Raw genomic sequence first — 23137 nt, 5'->3', positions numbered from 1 at the left:
TTGAGAGAAATAGGCCTTTTGTGTACATAGAAAAAGTCTTAGATCTTTGAGTTCAGCTCATGAAAAATGGGGGCAAAACAAAATTGTTGCGTTTATAATTTTGTTCAGTGTATATATGATATTATGCGTTATAAGTTTAGATTCTAGTAAAGAGAAATTACAGGCCTCGTGCCGTTATTTACAAATGTAGTTACAGGAAGCTGATGAGAACCAAGAGTCTAGTTGTTCATTGTGGGCTTTTCCCGTCTCTCCTCAGCCATCCGCGGCTTCTCTCCACAGCACAAGATCAACAGCTTCGAAGAGGCTAAAGGTCTGGACCGCATCAACGAACGCATGCCGCCCCGCAAGGATGGAGTCAACCACGTGGGCCACTCCATGGGCAAGATGAACATGTCCGAGACCAACGGCACCGACGACAACAGTAACATCCAGTGATGAATCGGCTGCCCACTCACCTGCACTTGAGTCCATGCCACCACCACGACGCATGGCAGGACAAAGCCAAACCCGTGATTTAAGACCTCCTGCTTCCAACAAACACCCTATGATGACATCACCTACACATCCCTCCCTGCTCCAATGTCCAATTAGAGAACCAAACTATCTTTAATGTTTCACTGAAAAGAGGCAGACTGTTTTCTTGCTGTCAGTTTGCCGCTTGCAATTTTCAAAAGCGGATACCTTGCTGACAGCAAGTGTCTGCCTTTTTTGGGAGTGTCGAATGGGAAGGAGGGGTGGGGGGTGATTTGCCTGTGAAGGGCTGAAAGTGTCTTTATCAGAGAGAGGGCGGTCTCCATTCCTTTCTGGCTCCACCCACATGCCAAGTTAATCTCTCTTAAGCCTGATCCATCCAGTTCGTCGGTGCGGGTGACGAGCCCGTACCGGATCCATGCACACTTTTCCTCTTTTGATTGCGAGTTTTTCTTCATGATCCCATCTCATAATGAAATGATCTCACTGTTGACGATGTTTTGCTACTAGTATTAATAAATATACAAATTTGAAATGACAAAAAAACGAAAAATGTTTGTAAGAAAGGACATTTAACGACGAATCCTGTACATTTTATTACTTACAATGCAATCTTACCTGGGGGTTTTTATTTCTTGATTTGGTTTTTGGTAAGATACCATGAAGCAGTAGAGGAGAAGAGCGGTGATGCTTGTCCGCCGTAGACTCTCGATCAAAGCAACCATTCGGACGGAGGTAAACTGCAGATGGAGCTCAACTTTGGCGCCACCTTCCTGATTGTTTCTCACTTGCCTGTATCTCAAGAGAGAGAATGCACATAGTACATTTCGCAAGTCAAATAAATATATAAATATATTTAAATATATGATTATTAACAACGATTTTTAACAGCATCTATGGTACTGAACGCATCAGTGCATGCAATTAAGTTCCTTATTGATATGTGAAATTATAATTGTGATGTGTTTCAATATAGTAGACTTGAATTATTTCCCTTCAAATTATATTTGTAAAGGTCTAGTTTGTTTTTATATCTCTAAAAATAGATATGATTTTGTAATCTTTTATTTAATTTCTTCTTTTTTTTCATCGATATCATTTTATTATGGTTGATTTTATTTTTGTATAGTTTCGCTGTACAGGCACTGACGCTCTTTCCGAGGTGTTTTTTTTCGTCATCTTTCGTTCTTTCTTTGTTTTGTTCTCTCTGTTCAGCTGGTGTACAGAAGTTGTTCAGTAGTGTGAATGAACATATTACTCAGTGAAAAGCAACATTCAGGCTGCCAAAGCATGATCGCATGGTTTATTCAAATGTAAACTAATTGGACACGAGGAAAATTCAGTGTCTCACTTTGAAGAGGAAAACTATATTATCATTATGATTCTTGATGATCTTATTATTCTTACAATTAAGCTTACGGTTCTTTCATTTCCACTGTTTTCTGATCCTTGTTTGGTCCAGACGTGGTTTATTTCAAAGAAGGAATTTTATGGATTTGTGATTATTTTTCTTGTAATTTTCTCTGGAACTAAGTTTTCGCATTTGACTTCCTAAATGAAAACACATATTGTAAGCATGCCCTATGGGACAAATCACTTTTTTTACTCTTGAATAAAATATGCATGAACTAATAATGTCTTTCTCCTTTCGATGCTGGACTGAAAATTTGCTTGTAAAATTATTTTTCTCTTTAAAGAACAGTAAACTGATTATTCAACAGCTGCTTAATTAATAATCAAGAATGAAAATGTCATTTTTAATGTAACATTAATGTAAAGAAATGCAAAGACCAGAGTTTGTATAAGGTTTTTATTAGGAACTTCTAAGTTTCAAAGGCTCAATCAATGAGGGCTTTTTTCCATGAGGCCATCCCACCTGTTTCCTGCTATTCTTCCACAGGAAGCTCGGGGCCGCAGCCCCTTCTCCCTCAAACCAGAGCTCGGCGCCCACTGACACACACCCAAACACACGCTTCTCAGCAGGGCTTTGTAATACTATGTGCACTCCCTCGTGTGTTACTATTATATCCAACAGGAAACAGATTTGGACATACTGGTTAATGCTTCAGCCAAACTCACTCGCTCAAGAATATTTCCATAGTTGTTTGGCTTTGTTTTTCATTTTTTACACATACATAAGTACTGTAATTATTTCCTGATATCTGGGATACATACGACCGGTCCTGTGTAGGTGGATGAGAGTAAAACCCATTTGGATTGAGACATGGAGCAGCTCTTTTTTCTTCTCATCCCCCTGTTTGCATCTTCATCCATAATCTCAGCAGGTAAGTCAATCAGAAGCCAATTTTATGTATATAGTATATGGTAAAAAACACAAGGAAAATGGGAAAAGTGTAAAACAGTACGTGGGCAAAAAGGCGGGGGGGGGGGTCAAAGTTTAAAATGTTTTCTGGCTTAAACTGCAGTAGTCACTGACTATGTATGGTGGCCCCCAAAAGTCTGCCTTTAGTGCCCAAATACTTTTTGTGGCCATTTAATATATACAGTATATCTTTTCATGAAATGTATGTTCTCTATGCACAGGAAATGACCCAAACATACCAACTACAGTACCTCCAAACACAACTGCTATGTCTCCGTGGTCTGTTGTTTCAAGAACAGGTGAGTATTTCTATCATATTGTGTATAATTCTCATATCTAAACAAGAATTTTGCATATTAAGGATGATTTGAACAACTGGTAATTGTCATTTTACCATTGTTAAGATGATATTAATAGGTTAGGTAAATGACCAACAACATGTTTTCTTAAATGTATCTGTAACAGTTTAACTTTATTTGCCATTAATTAGACATGAACCAATAAATGTAATTCTTCCTTCAGCATATATGGTGTTTATTTATTTATATTTATTTAATATGTGAAGAGAAATCAACTTAATGTAAATGTATCTGTCTTTTTTTATTATTATTTTAGAAGTCCAAACTGAAAAAACTGTGACTTACACTTTGTCATCTCAATATGATATTGGCATGACCAGTCACACCTTAAAAACTGTGAGCACAACCACTGCTCCTGTATCTTCTAGCCACACAGGTAAGGCACAAATATAACTTCAGTTGATGTAAATATACTGTGTAGTAAACAAACAATAATGTAACCTCTGTTTGCTCAGTCAGTACTAACGGATCCAGCCTCTCTTCGGATACCACATCAGGTAGTAATTATTACTACCCACTGGTAAAAGAGTAGTTCACCCAAAAATAAAAAATTGCTGAAATGTACTCATCCTCACGCCATCCAATATGTAGATGATTTTGTTTCTTCATTAGACCAGATTTAAAAAAATGTAGGATTGCATCACTTGCTCACCAGTGGAAACTCTGCAGTGAACTTGGGTGCCTTCAGAATGAGAGTCCAAACAGCTGATAAAACCTCACAATAATCCACATGAAGTGAAAAGCTATAAAAAATAATAATTGATAATAAAATTTATCTGTGAGTCTTCTATCCATATTATTGCTTTCTCCAGTGAACAAGTTGTCAATCTGAATCAGGAGAGAAATATGCCCAATCTAGCACCATTTACAAGTTATAACAGTTCTTAACAAATATGTCGGTGGAACTTTATGTGAGAGGATAACACGGGAGGGTGCATTATTATACAGACTGGCATTTTGGCCAGAAGCGATGGTTTAAAGTTAAAGCGCCTTGATGGATTTGTTTCTTATAAATATGCAGCTTTTCACTAGACATTAATTGATGGACTGGAGTCTTGTGAATTATTGTGATGTTTTTATCAGCTGTTTGAACTCTCATTCTGACGGCACCCATTCACTTCAGAGGATCGATTGGCGAGAAAGTTACGTAATGCTAAATTTCTCCAAGTATTTTATGGCCTAAGGGTGTCACGTTACGCTGCTGCGGGAAGAACGTAGTAGGAGACACGGAGTAGCATTCATAGGCTGTGTTCGAAATGCCATACTATCATACTACTCTTACTATTTCTGCAGTATCCAGTATGTATACTGTGCATAGTATACAAATTTTCTGTATGCATGTAATACCCAGATGACCTACTATATTCGCCAGAATCTGCTAAATATAACTCAAGTACACTGAAATCAGTACAGAAGCTGTTCGGAATGGCATACTACCATACTATATTGCAGTATGCTGTGTGTATACTGTGAATAGTATGTGAATTTTCTGTATGCATGGAATGCCCGGATTACCAAAAAGAAATGGAGTGTATTACTCTAAGGACTATATGATAATTTACACTCAATATGTTATTGCATACTGTTTTATAATGTACTACAGTATTGAGGTATAAATATCTGCCACCTAACTACTATTTACACTCCTGTTGCTAAAGAAAATGCTGCTATTTTAGTGTAAACAGAATTGATCATTATTTGCACTTAGTGTAACTAGAATATATCGCTTTTTAATATATCGCCACTTAGTGGAACTACCAAAAATATCAATAAAAACAGCTCAGTGTTGATTTAGTGCTGTCCAATATGTAAAGTTAATCAATTATTAAATGAGTTCAATTGGGCAATATATCATTGTTTACTAGTATGAAGCCTTAATAACAAGCCTTTGTAAAAAGAACAGTTAGCTCATTTGTTTCTAAGGTAACAACCTTGACAGCTGTGCTGAATTAATGTTCAGTGTTTGTCATGTGACAGCACTTAAGCATACTACTCTGAAACATGTTTTGCTTATTGTATACGGTTTCACACACTATTCTTTAAAAAAATAGTAAGCAGTAAGCAAATATGCAATTTTGAACACAGCCATAGTCTTTAATGATGAAAACACGGGATAATCCACAATAGGAGCTGGGCAAACACACGTAGAAACAAGTAGACCTGACAAACACAAACTGAACAGACTAGGACTTTTATACAGTGGATGATTGGGGAACACAGGTGACATCAATAGAACATATTCAAACTAAACGTGGACAGGAATATGACCAAATAAGGCAAAACAGGAACTGAAACATGACAAAACAGGTCCAATCCTGACAAAGGGTGAGTAAATTTTCATTTTTGGGTTAACTATTCCTTTAATTAAAATATTCATTATATACAGTGGGAGAATGTATTGGGGGAAGACTTTGCAATTTCTTTACTTCGACTGCAAGTTGATGGTTTATCTTGCTTGTCTCTACTAAGTTAAATTCTAAAATGTGAGGGTGACACAATAAATGTTATTAAAGTTATAAAAGGGTGTATTACAGGACAGTCCATCATCACCAGCTCCACGTTAACCACACTAAAATCTTACACTGACACAACTCTAAATTCCACCTCATCCCCAGCGGCCAAAATAACAGGTTTTACCTCCTTCTTCTGGCTTTCCCCCCAAAAACTCTTAATTGCTAAAATATGAACAGTAAGTATCATTATAAATGTAAATGGACAAGATATAATTCATTCAAGAATGTCCTGATTCATAGTTGAGTTTTGGGGATCAAAACCAGTGGAAGTGGATGACAGAAATGTAACCTGTACCTCTGTTTGCTCAGGCAGTACTGATGGATCCGGCCTCTCTTCGCATAACACATCAGGTAATAATTATTAACTGCTAATAAAAGAATAATTCACCCAAAAATGAAAATTAGCTGAAATGTACACACCCTCAGGCCATCCAAGATGTAGATGAGTTTGTATATTTGTATATCTCAAATTGTATTTGAAGATCATTTTGAGCTGTATGTTGAAGAACTGGTCATGCTGTGCAGTACAGTCAAGCATTTATCATTTAAGACTACATTATTATTTCACGTGTTTGCTCCATGTGCAGTGGGTGTTTCTCTGCTTCCAAAGACTTCAACAACCGCTAATTCAAACATCAGCATGTCAGAGGTGACGGCAACACCTTCACAGGCACCAGACAGCGGTCTCACTTTGCTCGCCTTTGGTAGGTTTTATACCGATATAATCTCATGATACACATTACTTCTAGTGCTAAAATATTTCCTGTCTGCAATTACAGGTGTGATGAGTCTTATACTCATTTTAATTGTTGTCATGGTGGTCTTGGTGACCGCTATCAACCTCAGGGGACGGTGTAGAAATACTAAACAGCATGAGGGTGGGTTTCTCTCCAATTCTGTCATTTTCAAGATTACCTTTAAAAGCACACCTGGCTATAAATGTGCAATATAATTGATCTGTTTTGTTTTGTGGGTTTTCTTTTTTTATTTATAGGTATTAAAAGCTGTGATTCGGTGGTGTCTGACAGGTGAGGACTAATAAATTTGTAAATTTACATGACTGCGAATGTGCGGTTATCGTCATTGTCTGTTTTAGGTATATAATATAATAAAAATAATATAAGAAGAAGAAAAAAATGAAATATGAGAATTAAAAAAGCATGCAAGTACAAGTTAATGATATCAATATAGCCTACTGTAATAATGGGACATAAAAAATGTTAAAAAAAAATGTAATGTATTTACTACAATATAATATTATGTACTACATTTAAATAACAGATCTGTTGAAAGTTAACTTAAGATAAAAACAATTTTTGATCCAGCAACATGACCAGCAACTGTGAGAAAGAGAGCATCACTCTTGTCTCTGTGAGGACAATAAACACAGAAAACAGTAAGTACATGCTTTCCTTAGTGTTTTTGTGACTGATACAGAGAGAATAGCATCCCATTTTATGTTATTCTAACATATGAAACTGTAAATGTCCTTCTGTAAGACTTCACTTCTCTTCTGTGCAGATACAGATTCTCCCCAGATGTCTTCAGTTCGTAGCACTATAGTGGATAATGATGACCAAGAATTTACCAGAGACCTGCTGGGCATCAAAGACGGACTGTGATTTTACTCAGTTCGTAGTGCACGAGATTGGAGGCTGCATACTCTATTTATACTATTAAATGAATGTGAATTAATGTGCCTTTAGCTAATGGTCAGTGTACAGACCACACATCATGTTTATGACATGCATTGGTGCACTCACTGCATTTAAAATATCTCATGCTCTCATATATTAAACATGACACATCTTTCATTGATAAATAAAATGTCACTTTTGAGTTCATAAAAAATTCCATTAGTGTGTAATGTCATGTATTTGTAAAGTGAAATATGGAATGTAAGGTTTTGAGTCAAGTCCTATTTCACAAATTTGGGGGTTTTTTCCTGTAGAGGCCACATTTGACGTGATATATTTGTGTCATTGTCCTGATGACCCTGTCAGACTTTTATTTTGAGGTAAAGACTGTACATTAGTGGTTTTCACTTTTGGTCCTGGTCTATACACCTGATTCAGTTCATCAACTGATTTGGTGAGAGCTCCATGAACTAAGAGAGACATACAAAATGTACTTTGAGTCCACAACTGCAAACCACTGCTGTACATGATACCTTATAGTTCTTGAAATAATTGGTATTTCCATCAGGCATTCAAAAAGCTTAGAAATGGCTGAGTGCAATTATATACAGCATATCTGACCTTCTGTACTGACCTGGCTTTACATACCTGAGGTTATTACTCAACACACTCTTGACTGGTAAAGTGAGAAATGTAAACCAGATTAATGTCCAGATCATCATAATGTTTTCCTGATAAAACAAAACATGTTTATTTTCACAAACATTGTGCTTTAATGTGGCACAATGGTGTACTATATTTATGGAGGAATCACACCAGTGACAGGAAACACTGGGGCTGTAAGAGGATCTTCTGATGCAGTTAAGCCAGAAACCACTAGGGCCAGAGCAGCTTTAGCAGGAACCTCTGGGACCAGGGAGGTTGAGAGAGGAGCTCTGGGACTGGAGCAGCTTTAGCTCTGGCTGAGGTTATGACAAGAAAGATTGAGGCTGTTTGGCTGGAGGTTTTTTGGCAGCCGTGGCATTAATCTCAACACCATCATGGGAGGAACCTTCATGGCACACATGACGGTAAGCTTTCCAACTTCAGCTGTTATGAGACAGAGCTCTGAAACCATTGCAGGTTCTGTGGTTGCAGCAGCAGAAACCTTCAAGCCTGGACAAGAAGCTGTGGGACCAGGGCAGCTCTGAAAGGGTACCATATCAAGTAACCTCTGTGGTGCCTTTGATTTGGTTCTCTCTGACCTCAGCAGGTTCTGGAACAGCAGTGTCAGGAACCTTTATTGAGGCCTTCAGAGTGATTTCTGAAGCAGCCCTGACAGGATCATTGGGCCCAAGGTGGCTGAGAAACTGAGCTCTGTCGCCATGTGAGTGGCAGGAACCTCTATGGCAGCAGTGCCATATTTGTGGGACAGGCTTGACAGGGAGCTCTGGGAAGCTCTAGGTGACTCCATTTTTAGAAATATGTTTGGATGGTGAAGTACTTAACTAACTAAAACTAAATGAACTATTTACAATTCACATCCCTAGGCGAGTAGTTCCGCAAGATGCTAAAACTGCTGCCTCAAGCCAAGGCGCCAGACGCTACCAAGGCCTGCCAGCCCCGCAAGACACTAAGACTGGAGGGATGGAGGGGTCACCCGTGTCAGCCCGCCAGACGCAAAGCTGACCCTGTCCTCCATGACTTACAGGGGGACCTGAAACACAATTACGAATTATACAATTACAACTTGTACAAATTAGACAAACCGATTTCATAAGGTATAAAAATACAGCTTTTTGTCTATGCAATGTATGAGGATTGACTATACGAGTTACTGCAGGTATTGAAAGTTAGATGTCCATATTAAAATAATCAAACTATACCATCAAAAACTAAACAAACACTATATCTTTAAAATAATTTTAGCTTGTCTTTGAAACAGTACTTTAAACTGGTCATGGAAGAGCATCTCCTCTAAATGAAGCCTCTTCCCCGGGTCGCTCTTCAGACATCCTCGGATAAAACGGCAGCTCTCTATGCAGAAAATAGAGAGATGTCTGACTATTACCTTTAACTTTACACTTTCTAAACTGTTAAATGAGAAAGATTCCTGGATTATCCATAATTTATTGTCTTTAATAAAGCCGTTTTGTCTAATTCTAAATTGTTGAAATGAAGACCTCACCATTGGAGAAGCCTGGCTGGGACCAGATATCAGTGTCCATCAGACTGATATCGCTGCTCTCGGGGAAAAGGCTGGTGATCATGCGGAACAGGAGCACTCCCAGTGACCACACAGTTGCCTGTTTCCCATTGTACTCGCCCCTCTCAAAATATTCAGGAGGGCAGTACCTCGCTGTCCCTGGAGGAAAGAGTTTGTCACATGTCTAAATGTGCTCTTTACCACTGCATGTTTTCTCTGACTGCATTTAATATGTCAATAAAAATAATATTATGACTGGCTTTTCTTCTGAGAATGTTGTTAGTTCATTCACTAGAGTTCAAGTCCCAAACTACATGTTTGAAAAATAATACATACCACTGTAGGTTTTGTACAATGTGCTTTTCAGGAGGTCCCCACAGCCGAAATCAATCAGCTTCACCTCCAGGGTCTCTATGTTGACCAGGAGGTTCGGCATCTTGATATCATGATGGAGGACCCCCCGGGAACAGCACACGGCAGCAGCGTCGATAACTTGCTGCATGAAATGACGGGTCATACCCTCACTGAAGAGGTCGTCATAATGCAGCCAGAAATCGTACATGTCCATGCAGGGTGAGGGCTGCTCTAGGACCATGATGTACTGGTCGAGATGGTCCTGCCAGTCCAGTAACTCTATGGGCCCTATTTTAACGATCTAAGCGCAAGGATGCGCCTGAACACACCTCGTTTTCAGACCAGCACGCCCATGAGCGCACAAATGGGAGCAAATGCATTTGCTATTTAAACAACGTGGCGCAGGATGTGAAAATGATTACTGCGTCGGGCTAAAACTAGCAAAAACCACTTGGGTCGCGGCTGGCGCCACATTGCGCCGGGTGTATGACAGAGCCACTTAATGTGGCGACAGCTGGGGCCTTGATTGACCAAGACTGTCACTGCCACCTCTAGAGGCACTGGTCTGGGATGGTCAGGCTAGAAGAAAGACAGTTTTTATGATGATCAACATCCTTGTTGATCCTGGATCAACATTCCAATTAACCAATCAGAATTTAGGGATAACTTTTCAGGAAATATCTGTTTTAGGCTTATGATCAAGGTTAGGTGCTTCTACACCCTTGTTAATGAGCTATCATTTCACACTGATTTTAAAAATAAATTATGGGTAGGGTTAGGTTTAGGTTTAGTTAAGTTGTACGTAGTTATATAACTATCGGGGGCTAGACGAATAGTACTAGCATAACCGCTGATTATTGTTTTGAGCTTTAACTAAGTTGTACATGGGTAACTGTAGGGGGCTAAACAGAACTACTATTTATAGAATGGTAAGCATGGGCGCCCTATTAAATAGTATTAGTCATAACCTCTGGCTAATGATCAGACTGGCGAGTTTGTGATCGTGGGGCCCACGTAGAGCGGCCGCCGTGAGGCACCCTGAGCGACATAGATTCCTAATGAACGAGTAAATATAAAGTAAAGAGTTAACTAGAATAACCAAATGTCAGAATAATAGCAATAATTAGAGACAGACAAACAACCAATTTGCCTTTCAACCTAAATTCGAGGTCATACTAAAATGGAGTCAGATTAGAAAATAAAATGGAGTCAAGGTGCACTTAGGGCATGTCCGAATCCACTTTTTATAGTTTAACTACGGGAAAAACGCCGGTGCATGGTCTAAAAGGGTTGTCCCTATCTTCTTAATGAGTAATGGGTGTGTTTTGGGCATAAAGTGTCGTGCAATAAACCAATCAGAGTCTCATCTCCCATTCCCTTTAAGAGCCAGTTGCGCTCGTGCCATGGCGGATTTGCTATTTACATGGTGGAATTTGCAAGCGCAAGGACAGAACGCATCTCCAGAGAGGAAACGGAGCTGCTTGTGCGCGAGCAAATAGGTAGCCTAATTCTGATACATGCAATGACTATCCATTATGACATGTAGGCATTTTTATATTTATGTAGCCTACACAATAATAATCTTTTACATTGTAATCCTTTCATTTTTAATATTTGGCATGTTTGTGTGCTGCTGTGCGTCCCTGTGTGTGTAATAAGCAGAGTGTACATGCACTGTGGACCCGTCTATACTAACGCGCTCTTTAAATAACAAAAAAACTACTGTGCCATTGACTTTAGACCAGGTTTTAGTTGGTCAATGGCACAGTCTATTTTAGTTGCCTCAAAATAGCAACGCGCCAACAATGCGCCTGAACACACCTCGTTTTCAGACCAGCACGCCCATGAGCGCACAAATGGGAGCAAATGCATTTGCTATTTAAACAACGTGGCGCAGGATGTGAAAATGATTACTGCGTCGGGCTAAAACTAGCAAAAACCACTTGGGTCGCGGCTGGCGCCACATTGCGCCGGGTGTATGACAGAGCCACTTAATGTGGCGACAGCTGGGGCCTTGATTGACCAAGACTGTCACTGCCACCTCTAGAGGCACTGGTCTGGGATGGTCAGGCTAGAAGAAAGACAGTTTTTATGATGATCAACATCCTTGTTGATCCTGGATCAACATTCCAATTAACCAATCAGAATTTAGGGATAACTTTTCAGGAAATATCTGTTTTAGGCTTATGATCAGCTTGACTTTAGTTAAGTTGTTATGCAGTTGCATTAACTATGGGGGGCTAGACAAAATACTATTGGAGTACTAGCATGGTTCGGGCATATTTCATAGTACTAGCCATAACCTCTGGTTATTGTCTCAGCTTTATTCAAGTTGTTATGTGGTTAGAATAACTATAGGGGGCTAGATAAAAACAGTATTGAAGTATTAGCATATTTCATAGTGCTAGCCATAACCTCTGATTATTGTCTGAGCTTTAACTAAGTTGTTACACAGGTGAATGTAGGGGACTAAACAGAACCACTATTTAAAAAATGACAAGCATGAGGCGGTCTATTAAATAGTAGTCATAACCTCTGACTAATGATCAGACTGGAGAGTTTGTGATCGTGAGATCTGCGTACACCGGCTGAAGCGAGAACCCCTGAGCGACATAGATTCCTAATGAACGAGTAAATATAAAGTAAAGAGTTAACTAGAATAACCAAATGTCAGAATAATAGCAATAATTAGAGACAGACAAACAACCAATTTGCCTTTCAACCTAAATTCGAGGTCATACTAAAATGGAGTCAGATTAGATAATAAAATGGAGTCAGATTAGTATTGAACTTAAAATTGAATAACTTTGCGCGCTGAAAAGACCGAACACGCAAGAAACCTTCAGCCACCACTGGATACCTTCCGTGGGCCAAGTGCGTGGACCTTACAATGTCTTACTTGGCAAAATCACGGCGACCCCCTTCATATACAGAGCTGTATGTTCCTTCCCCATCTTCTTGCCGATGATGTATTTCCAGCAAATGTGGTCTATTGAAATATAATTATAGTTATAGGCAAGCCATACTTATTTTAAACCTATTTTAACATTGTTTGTAATTCTCACATAATCACTATACTTGTATATTCATTAATACACTTTCTTTTATACACATACACCTAAAATAATATATTGTAAGAATAGCATGTGTGAGTTATATTTTGGATTATGACTGTAAACTCACCCTCAACCCTCACGATCTCATCACAGTCCAGCTGTCTCGGCAGATGTGGTGCACTCTCGTCTGCTGACGGACTGACTGGACTGTCCTGATCTTGAGGCTGGTCCTCGGCAGCGGGAAGGACTTCAGGAGCACTGGCAGGAGGCTCCTGATGACCATTGTCCTCTACAGAGCAGATGACGTCCTGTAGAGAAGTCAGATCTGAAGAGGGGAATATCAACCAAAAGCTTGTTTTAATTCAATAATATCAATCAAATATTGCATACTCATATTCATATTTCATTTAGAGGAACATTTGACTACTTGACTAAATCTTGAAATATTACATTTCTTCAAAATATTGCTTTTTATATTCAAACTTTTATCACATGTTGTGGAATAAAATAATTGATCTGCATTTTTATAATGTGTGATTGTGATTTTTACATTGTGTGTAAATGATTAAGATACTTTTTGATGTTCAGAGCTCGTCTTTTACCATCAGTAAACCTCCTGGATGGGGCCTCGTCAGTGTCCTGGTCCACCTCACCCTGCTCCACCTGCTCATCCTGAGCTCTGGTGGATTTGGGACGAAACATACAACAGAAGAAAGAGGCAAACCTCCGAAACCTCTTGTTCTTCCTCTTCTTCTTCTTCTCGTCTCTCCATTTCTCCTGTCTCTCCCGGAAAGTCTCGTCGGAACGAGGATGGACCTCCGCCTTGTGGTCGGTGAGTGTAAGTGATGTAAATAACCCTCAGTTATTTATTCGTTTGGGGTTTAGTATATCATTATAATATTGCTTGTTATATTTCTGTATTCAGTTAATAATGGTTATGAACCTTATAGGTACTTATGATGAACCTATTTGACAAGGTTCGAGTTCACAAGACTCCAAGCAATGAGACCAGGCGACGGATTGATGCATGTGAAGCTGTAACAAAGGACATTTTAAAGATTGCCTTTGAGAGGATTTCAGGCATTGATGGGGACTTTGACGGTGTAAAGGTACGACAGCGTCTTCGTGAGCTGCTCGATCAAGATTATGCCAGTGTACTCATCTTCAGTTAAGTCAACACTCGAAAGAAAAAGAATCATCATCACCTCACAATGCTGATGTGTCTTACCTTACACAGTATGACACTTAATAGACTTACGACACCAGAGCCTACAGTCTTCAGTGTGAGCCCCATTCAGTTTATTGAGTGGAAGGCATCATTCCAATCGCTCATTGATAAAAGGCATGTCTCTTCAACAGATACTTTGTATTACCTGAAGAAGTATGTCACTGGTCCTGCTCAGAAAGCTGTAGAAGGCATCTTTTACAGAACCGATGAAGAAGCCTATAAAGATGCATGGAAAAGACTTCAAGATCGTTATGGACAAACTTTCATCATACAGAGAGTATTCAGAGAAAAACTTGCAAGCTGGCCCAAGATTCAGCCTAAGGATGCCAATGGACTCAGAAGTTTCTCCGATTTCCTCATGAGCTATGCCTCATGTGAAAGGACTGGGAATCTTAAACGATTGTGAAGAGAACAGAAAGCTTGTCAGTGGCTGCCCGCTGGAATCGTCAAGCTACCCAAACCCTGAGTGAGACTCAAGAATTCCCAACCTTTCATGAGTTTGCCAGCTTCATGTCAGCTGAGGCTGAGATAGCCTGCAACCCAATTACGTCCTTCAACGCTCTTCATGCGGAAGCTAATAAGGAGAAACATAATCTCAAGGCTAATAAGACCAAAGCCAATGTCTTCCATACGAAGATGGTCACACAGCACGAGAATCCGTGGTCCACTACTAAAGTCACTAAACCATGCCTTTTCTGTCAAGACAGTGAACATCAAATTTATGCTTGTTCTAAATTTACTGCAAGGCCTCTTGAAGAACGAAGACAGTTCATCAGGGACACAAAGCTGTGCTATGGATGTCTGTCGTCACAGACATACCTGTAATACATGCAAAGGAAGACATCCAACCTGTTTGCATGACGACAGCTTCGTCAAAAGAGTAAAGCCATCCTCTGTTCGGAACTCTGAGAATGCACATGAGAAGGTTGTTACGACGTCTTTGAGTGTAGAATCAGAAAGTACATCCACTAATACCTCCATGATTGTTCCTGTGTGGTTGTCCTCACGAAGCGACCCAGTTTCTGAGAAACTTGTCTACGCTCTATTAGACACACAAAGTGACACCGTCTTTGTCGAACAAGCAGTAAGTCAAGGTCTAAATGCTGAGAAATGTCCAGTGACTCTTAGGCTTACTACTATGGTCGGAAAGGATCTCTTGATGTCAAGTGAAAGAGTGTCCAGCCTCAAAGTCAGAGGTTTTAATTCTAAAGCAGTCCTAGAGCTTCCCCAGAATCAAGAATGAAAAAGGCGATGTCCATTGTTCATTGCTCATGGACATCATCTTATGGGAAAGGCACTTACCTCCCTCTGTGGATGTTGATACACAACTACCAATTGGAGACCCAGAAATCAAGAAAGCCAAGTCCTTGAATACGCAAGCATTAGAGTATTCCTGTTTGTCTGATCATCTCACAAGGTTATCTTCCTGGTCTATGGCAGTCCAAGCAGTTGCCGTCTACTTCGTCGAGTCAGAAAAAACAAGTCGAGCGACCACAGTACAGTAGCAGAGTGTGAGGATGCTAAGCGTATCATCATCATGGATTTACAGCATCAGGTGTATTCAGAGGAAATAGCATACTGTATAAGGGCAAGAGACTACCTCGTAGCAACAAGCTATACTATCTGGAGGCATATGTTGATCACGACGGACTGCTCAAGGTGGGAGGAAGCTCTCCGACACTTCTGTTTCCAACTCCATTACACATCCAGTTATCATTCCAAAGGAACACCATCTTACAAAACTCCTGATTGCTGACTGTCATGAGAAAACTGGACATCAAGGTAAAGGCATCACTATAAACAAGATCAGGTCAGGAGGATTCTGAATTCTAGGAGTAAACAGGACTTTAGCCTCCTTTATACGCCAATGTGTAAAGTGTCATAAGCTTCGCAGACCACCAGAATAACAAAAAATGGCCAATCTGCCCCCAGAGCGTACAGACCCATCCCCTCCATTCATTTACTGTGGAATGGACTGTTTTGGTCCGTTTATCACTAAGCAAGGGCGCAAATCATACAAAAGGTATGGACTTCTTTTCACCTGTTTCTGCTGTAGAGCTGTCCATATTGAGATGCAGGATGACATGTCCACGGACGCCTTTGTTAATGGCCTCCGCTGTTTCATCGTCATCAGAGGAGCAGTGAGTCAGATAAGGTGTGACCAGGGTACTAATTTTGTTGGAGCCAAAAACGAGTTTGCAAAGGCCATGAAGGAGATTAACATTAACCGACTGGTAACATTCTTAGCAGAAAACCAATGTGACATTGTCTTCAATGCACCTCATGCAAGTCACGCTGGAGGCGTTTGGGAGAGACAAATTAGAACTGTGAGAAGCGTCCTTCACTCCACTCTGTCCTTATCCTTTGAAAGATTGGATGACACTTCTCTACGGACCTTCTTCTATAGAGCCATGGCCATTGTGAACAGCCGACCACTCACAGTAGACAATTTGAATGATCCCAAGAGTCCTGAACCTTTGACTCCAAATTACCTGCATACCCTGAAACCAGTACAAGCTTTACCACCTCCAGGTAAATTCATCAAGGAAGACTTGTATGCTCGCAAGAGATGGCGTCGCATCCAGTACTTGGCAGAACAGTTCTGGAGTCATTGGCGAAGGGAGTACTTGTCTAATATTACCACCAGACAGCGATGGCTTACATCCAGAAGGAACTTGCAGGTTGGAGATATAGTCTTGGAAAAGGCAGATGATGTGCCCAGGAATGAATGGTGATTGGCAGAAGTTGTTGAGACTATTGCTGAAAGGGATGGTCTGGTGAGAAGAGTAAAAATACTCTTTGGAGATAACTGAAGAAGGATGGTAAACGCCTGAACAAGGCATCAATAGTTGAGCGTGCTGTACAGAAGTTGGTTCTGCTGCTTGAGGCAGCTTGAACTTCTTGACATATCCTTTGAGTTAAGCAAATTCATACTATAATGCTTAATAAAATCATTTGTGACTAAAGTTGATATTTATAGTCACTTATGATTTGGTGGGAGTGGAAATAACCCTCATTTATTCATTTGGGGTTTAGTATATCATTATAATATTGCTTGTTATATTTCTGTATTCAGTTGATAATGGTTATGTGTCTATTTAATTTAGAAATCATAATTTACATGCATTAAGTTACTGTTCCTATAGAGACATTTTATGAAAGGGCGGCTCGCCGGACCTCTACGGAAGTCACGCTGTCGTCTCGATCGCACATGGATGGAGATAAGGAACCATGCGGTCACTGTGCTACGGAATTAAATTAAGGCATTGAGAGGCACAAGCTCTTACAGTGTGGTAATGTGGATACAAAGGAAGAAAATAAACACAAAGGGCCATACACAAACATCAGTGGAGGAGTCAATATTCTTTAATTCAACCGGGCTACTAAAAGTGATGTACCGGGATTGACCCTGTGCACACACTCACCACCCTCCGCTTTCTCTCTGCGAGACTGTCGCTCAGGGACGTGCACAGACATTTTGAGGGGCAGGGGCTCAAGTGGAAAAAAGGGCACTTCTCATATTTATTTCAAAAAAAAAATTCTAATCAAAACGTTAAATATATTAGGGGTGTGCGATATTGACAAAAAATATACCTCAATATTTTCTGGGATTTTATTGATAACGATAATTAGATGATATTTTGCTGAGTGTGTTATTGTGCTGATATCTTAAGGACTGCCGTGGACAGCTGACTCCTAAAATTTTTGATATTCTTCATATTCTGTGTGGTGATCAGTTCACAGCAGTGATAGAAATTAATCTTTTCCAATAAGTTTAAATAGATTTTTACCTTTTAAATGAAATCAGTATTGACAAAGTCCATCTTTGCAATGCCGAGAAAACACAGAAGCTGCATTAGAAGGGGCAGTTAGATGCATTTACACACTGTTTAATGCAGGACATGAATGTATTTAACCTGCAGTTACAAATGCATTCATACTGTTTTGATATTTTAAACATAAAACGTTGAATACTGATATCTGAAATTATAAAAAAGACAAAAAAATTAAAAGATACTTTAAATGTGAAATTAAAACCGCCAGTAGGTGGCAGCAAGTCACTGTTAATAAGTGAGTCATTGCGACTGAACCGAATCAATTAAATGGTTGATTCATTCAGGAACGAAACACCGTCATGTTGCTCAGAGATGCAAATTGGAATTATATTTGTTGGAGAAATAGAACAAAAACAGTCAATATTGTGTCTAAAACGTAAGCATCTTAATATCAAATTCTTGTTTATTGAACTGCTGTATAAAATCAATATCACATCTAAATGCATTTTAATCAACTGAATCATGCAGTGAACTGAATCATGTAGCTCTCATGAGTCATGGATGTTAGCAAGACAAATTAACTATAATTGCCTTTTGTCTTTTGGGTAATTAGCTGTAAATTCGAGGCACAGGTAGCTTTTAGTCTTTAGTCTTTTGTTCATCACCACTCACCTCCACACCAAGACAAACACAACTGGAAAGGGAGGGAGGGCTTCACTTCTGCAATCTGCGGCTCTCTGCCTGATGCGCATGTGCTACAGCGCACAAAAGGTGTACTACACTGCTGTGCTGCGCCTGCGCGGAGGGGCGTCGCAACTGAACAGTCTCAACATTTCCGACCCCACCTGATATTTTGATATTTTTTATTAGTTTGACAGGGAAAGCTGTGCGCAAACAGAAACACACACACGCGCGCACATATAGCTATACATATATTAATTTATCAAAAAAAAAAAAGACACAAAAAAAAAAAAGACAAAAAAAAGGCATTTTCTCTCGAGGAAGAAAAAGGGCAGGTGCTCAAGCCCCCTTTTATGTCTGTGTGCACGTGCCTGCTGTCGCTGTCCCATACTCGGCTAAATAAAACGCTATCAACAACTGAATACACACTGTAAACACCGTTGATAACAATACTCCTTACTGGCCACAAAGTAAGCAGGCGAGTCTCGCGCTTTATATAGTCCCGCGCAACGTTCTAAAACTCCTCTATGATATCATAAGCGCTCATACAGAGCCATAATTCCATAATCTTTGTGTGGCTCCAACTGTAAATGTAATAATAATAACTATATTATTATTGCTGTTGTTGTTGTCAGTATATTTTAATTAATTAATTTAATTAATATTTTAATTTACATATTAATTAATTATTGCAGTTCCTAATGTAAATTCAATAATAATAATAATTATTATTATTATTATTATATTTTAATTAATTGTTTATGTATTCTTTTATTTAAATAATTAATTATTGTTGTTCCAAATGTAAATTCAATAATAATAAAAACAACAATAATCATTATTATTATTATACTGCCATATGTGTGTAGTGTAACCCCAGCTTCAATGACCAGAAATTCAATTTTAACAAATTTCATCTTGTGATCTTGACTTTATATTCACGGGTTGACAAAAATTAATTGCAAGAAAGGGTAGTTTCTTGCAACATTTCTTTGCAGGTGCCACTTGGTCTGAAAATTTAGCTAATGCAATTTAAATGTGGCTGAAATATTCAAATATCTTTTTGAGGCCACTGTATAAAATCTCTAGTCCAGTTCAACAAATCTTGAAATGGTGAAAACTTAAAAGGATACATCAAATCCTTTATATAATTGTGTAATTTAATGTGTATATTAACCTAAAACACGTTCCGCTTGATCTGACCTGATATGAATGAAAAATGCTGTTGAGCATCCTTCATGGCATAGTTGACTCTTGTCAGAATATGTTCAAGATATGTTGGGATTTAGTTTGGAGGACAAATCTTTGTCTCCAATCCTTATAATTTGTTAGATTCACATTTGATGCTTCTAACAATGTCCATACTGAAATTTCATGTTCCTTGTCACAGCCTCAAGAGGGCGACAAACAGTGCTTTCATCTCATCTTGAAATTGTGTGCATCCCCTAACAGCCGACATTCAGTGGGCACAGGTTTGTTGTTGTTGTTTGTATGCGCTGTAAAGTATAAATAAAACCCTAGTGACGGCTCTTTTCATATTAAACGTGGATTTTTTTATGAGTTCATTTGAAGTAATTCTACAAGGTCATTGTGGCCATTGTATGAGATCCAATCAAAGTGTGTTTATCCAACAAATACCGGGTTAATCGAAAAACACACACGGCAGCATCACTCATTAGCGCCGAGTGCCAACTAGGATTTGTATGGTATTGCCATCATGCCATTTACGGCAAGGAATGTCGCCTTCTAATTGGCTGTTTGGATTGTAGTCCACCGCAACATGCGCTTCCGCTTCCGTTTAGCGATGGAGGGTACAAGCAGTACTGCATTTCTGTCTTTCTCGCACCTTTTACAATGACGAAGCCTAATATAGAAGGTCAAACATGAATTGTTTTGATAATAAAGTCGCCGTGTCCGTTAGGAAAGCGGAAGATGTCTAAAATCGGAAGTTAAATTGTGGTTGTATTAGCACAACGCATTAGATTTAGCTTCATGTCAACAACACTGCGAGTCATTTTTACAGTCCAACACGCTTTGTTTTGATTATTTTACTTCTGTTCGTTGTCACGTCATTTGATGCGGGTTTGAGGTGTCGTTGTTTGAAATGTCACTGTTTGAGATGGACAGAGAGGAGTCTGACAGGCTGATAGAGAAAGCCAAGCTGTGTTTGCGCTCAGGACGCAAAGAGAAAGCCTTGCAGCTGCTGTACGAGGCGCAGAAGATCTACCCGAGCACCCGGGCCAGAGGTTTGTATCATGCTGTTGTGGTTTGACTGACAAATCAGGTGCGTTTGGTCAGTGCGCTGAAATAGAAAGTGCAGCGTCTGGTTGTTGTGCGTTATATAATCTGTCCCCTGGTCAGCGGTGGGTTTGAGTCTCCCAGTGGTTGAAAAGATATGATATACCGTATATGATCGGTCTCTTGTGAAACGCGTCTCCGTTGTGATTAAGTCTGAAGAAAAAAATAATTTCTGCTTTTCGCTAATTTTCTTAAAGGGATAGTCCACCCCAAAATGCAAAATCTGTCATCGTTTACCCTCATTTGCAGGGGCGGTTCTAGACCACAGTAACTGGGTGGGCCAGACAGGGGCCACTTGTGCTTTTAGGGGGCACAATTTTAAAATTCATCTTAACCTACTTTAAGTAGCCTGTTATTCATTCAGTCATTTTTAACAATGTCATGTATCGCTGCAATCTCTAGAAGTAATCTATTACAATTTCAACTAAAATTAATGTTTCATCATGTTTCATTTATTTGACAAATAATTTTGTAATGTGTGTCAGGGGCATCATTTTTCAGGGGGCATGGGGGATGGGGGGGATCTCATGCTTGTCATGTGACACGCAGCAGCCACAAACTGATATAGGCTTATGTCACTACTGAAAAAAAAAAAACAATAAAACCATCACAGAACATTTTAATGGTTTCCACAACAAATAACATTAAAAATTGTTTTCTGTAGTGTGTTTTGGGACATGTTCCATTAGGATTAATTGGTTTTAACAAGCCACCAATAGAAGGCAACCTACCAGTAGAGACCAACAGGGTCCATCACAGTTTCCAGTAAAACCAACACAAGTCCCATTATAACCAGTAAAACCATTACAAATTTTCTAATGGTGTCTATTTTTTTCAGCAGGGGTTTTATTATATTTTTATTTGTATTCAAAATATTCCCAAAATATATCATGAAATATCTCGATTCTCAAATATGTGCAAGTAAATGCATTTTGCACCTTTATAGATTGTTAGTTCTCTAGTAAAGTAGCCTAATAGTGTAATCTATTAACTTTGCATAAAAATCCGTCTTTTTTCTTAAAGGGTTAGTTCACCCAAAAATGAAAATTAGCCTGTGTTTTGCTCACCCTCAAAGCATCCTAGGTGTATATGACTTTCTTCTTTCAGACGAATCCAGTCGGAGTTATATTAAAAATTGTCCTGGCTATTCCAAGCGCTATCATTGCAGTCAGAGGGTGTTGCAGTTGAACAGTCCACAAGTCGTCAAATAACGGCGCGCATGCATAATAAAACGTGCCTCACACGGCTCCGGGGGTTGAATAAAGGCCTCCTGTAGTGAATCCATGCGTTTTTGTAAGAAAAATATCCATATTTCAAACGTAATAAACACTTTTCTCTCACTTCCGGTATCTGTCATACGCGGAAGGCGATTCACTACAGGAGGCCTTTATTTACCCCTCGGAGCAGTGGGAGGCACGTTTTATTATGGATGTGCGCGCTTTATTTGACGACTTGTGGATTGTTCAACTGCAACACTCGCTGACTGCAATGATAGCGCTTGGAATAGCCAGAGACACAAAGTGTGTGTCTCTGGCTCAGTGCCAGCCAGCGAATGAAGATTTGAATTTAGCATTGTTTGGTGTGATTTGATTCCAAGTGAAGGGGGACCAAGCTTGTTGACAGTGGGGCACCCCCCCAGAACATTTACAATTCCTGCGCCCCCCCCCCCCTGCTCATTTGGTTCCAAATCTGTATGCATTTCTTTCTTCTGTGAAACACAAAATAATTTTTAATAATGCTGGCAACCACACAGTTTGGGTTCCTACTAGGGATGCACCGATACCACTTTTTCCAGTACTCGCCCGATACGATACTTTTATTTTTGGTACTTGCCGATACTGAGTACAGATACCAATATTTTTATTGCATTTGTACATTTTTTAAATATTGGGTACAGAAACCAAAATAGTATGTATAATGTTAGTTGGTTAACTTCATTTATCAAATAGATACAGTCAAACCAAAATTTATTCAGACACCTTCAACATTTCTCACATTATCACAGTTTATTCGCTATAGTTTAGAAAATAGTAATAAAATATAACAAGAATTCCGAGTTAAACTGTGTCAGAACAAATTCAGCTTGATAATGTTAGATAACTTTGATAGAAAGGTATGTTATTTATTTACAATCAACCAAAAATTAGACAGCTGTTAGTATGACAGTATTTACACAACTATCAATACTTAGTCGGGCAACCCTTAGCCTTAATGACAGCCTGTAGTCTCCTGGGCATGCTGTCACCCAGCTTCATG

General features: G+C 39.3%; 4 protein-coding genes across 9 annotated transcripts in view; 3 read left to right on the top strand and 1 right to left on the bottom strand.

The window, feature by feature from the left end:
- LOC107693681 (serine/threonine-protein phosphatase 2B catalytic subunit alpha isoform-like) overlaps positions 1 to 1532 on the top strand; it is a 58835-nt gene extending 57303 nt beyond the window's left edge. For both annotated transcript variants that reach the window (XM_016493157.1, XM_016493149.1), the window contains one exon: positions 257 to 1532. In XM_016493157.1, the coding sequence (XP_016348643.1) occupies positions 257 to 435 (179 nt within the window). In that variant the 3' untranslated portion in view covers positions 436 to 1532. The remainder of the gene's footprint in view (positions 1 to 256) is intronic.
- A 913-nt stretch (positions 1533 to 2445) lies between these two features.
- Positions 2446 to 7501, top strand: LOC107693885 (endothelial cell-specific chemotaxis regulator-like). Of its 5 annotated transcripts, XM_016493421.1 has the most exons (11): positions 2446 to 2756; positions 3016 to 3093; positions 3410 to 3529; positions 3609 to 3650; positions 5688 to 5783; positions 5976 to 6017; positions 6254 to 6370; positions 6446 to 6544; positions 6661 to 6694; positions 6992 to 7062; positions 7188 to 7501. In XM_016493421.1, the coding sequence occupies exons 1-11, from the start codon at positions 2696 to 2698 to the stop codon at positions 7286 to 7288; spliced, it is 861 nt and encodes a 286-aa protein (XP_016348907.1). In that variant the 5' UTR covers positions 2446 to 2695; the 3' UTR covers positions 7289 to 7501. The 5 variants fall into 5 exon arrangements, with proteins under 5 accessions (XP_016348907.1, XP_016348914.1, XP_016348938.1 ...); XM_016493428.1 differs by lacking the exon at positions 3016 to 3093; XM_016493452.1 differs by lacking the exons at positions 3609 to 3650; positions 5688 to 5783 and having other exon boundaries at positions 3410 to 3422; positions 3483 to 3529.
- Positions 7502 to 8777: 1276 nt separating this feature from the next.
- Positions 8778 to 13600, bottom strand: LOC107693849 (serine/threonine-protein kinase pim-1-like). Its single transcript, XM_016493379.1, has 8 exons — positions 13501 to 13600; positions 13026 to 13223; positions 12395 to 12462; positions 11826 to 11913; positions 9825 to 10130; positions 9471 to 9647; positions 9231 to 9319; positions 8778 to 8999 (listed from the first exon to the last, which is right to left on the bottom strand). Exons 1-8 carry the CDS (start codon positions 13598 to 13600, stop codon positions 8988 to 8990), a joined length of 1038 nt encoding a protein of 345 aa, XP_016348865.1. The 3' UTR covers positions 8778 to 8987.
- A 6769-nt stretch (positions 13601 to 20369) lies between these two features.
- Positions 20370 to 23137, top strand: part of dnajc18 (DnaJ (Hsp40) homolog, subfamily C, member 18) — a 22668-nt gene continuing 19900 nt past the window's right edge. The window contains exon 1 of the mRNA XM_016493137.1: positions 20370 to 20829. Within this exon, the coding sequence (XP_016348623.1) occupies positions 20688 to 20829 (142 nt within the window). The 5' untranslated portion in view covers positions 20370 to 20687. The remainder of the gene's footprint in view (positions 20830 to 23137) is intronic.

The sequence above is a fragment of the Sinocyclocheilus anshuiensis genome, unplaced genomic scaffold (genome assembly GCF_001515605.1).
Source record: "Sinocyclocheilus anshuiensis isolate Anshui unplaced genomic scaffold, SAMN03320099.WGS_v1.1 scaffold817, whole genome shotgun sequence".
In the NCBI taxonomy this organism is placed as follows: Eukaryota; Metazoa; Chordata; class Actinopteri; order Cypriniformes; family Cyprinidae; genus Sinocyclocheilus; species Sinocyclocheilus anshuiensis.
This window is presented reverse-complemented; position numbering and strand designations above follow the sequence as displayed.

Coding starts and splice junctions, on each gene's coding strand:
- LOC107693885 (XM_016493421.1), top strand. CDS start 2,696: ATGGAGCAGCTCTTTTTTCTTCTCATCCCCCTGTTTGCATCTTCATCC. Junction 3,530..3,608: donor TGTATCTTCTAGCCACACAG/GTAAGGCACAAA, acceptor CTGTTTGCTCAG/TCAGTACTAACGGATCCAGC. Junction 6,018..6,253: donor CTCTTCGCATAACACATCAG/GTAATAATTATT, acceptor CTCCATGTGCAG/TGGGTGTTTCTCTGCTTCCA.
- LOC107693849 (XM_016493379.1), bottom strand. CDS start 13,600: ATGTTTCGTCCCAAATCCACCAGAGCTCAGGATGAGCAGGTGGAGCAG. Junction 12,463..13,025: donor TGAGATCGTGAGGGTTGAGG/GTGAGTTTACAG, acceptor CTCGTTCATTAG/GAATCTATGTCGCTCAGGGG. Junction 9,320..9,470: donor CCAGCCAGGCTTCTCCAATG/GTGAGGTCTTCA, acceptor TTTTCTGCATAG/AGAGCTGCCGTTTTATCCGA.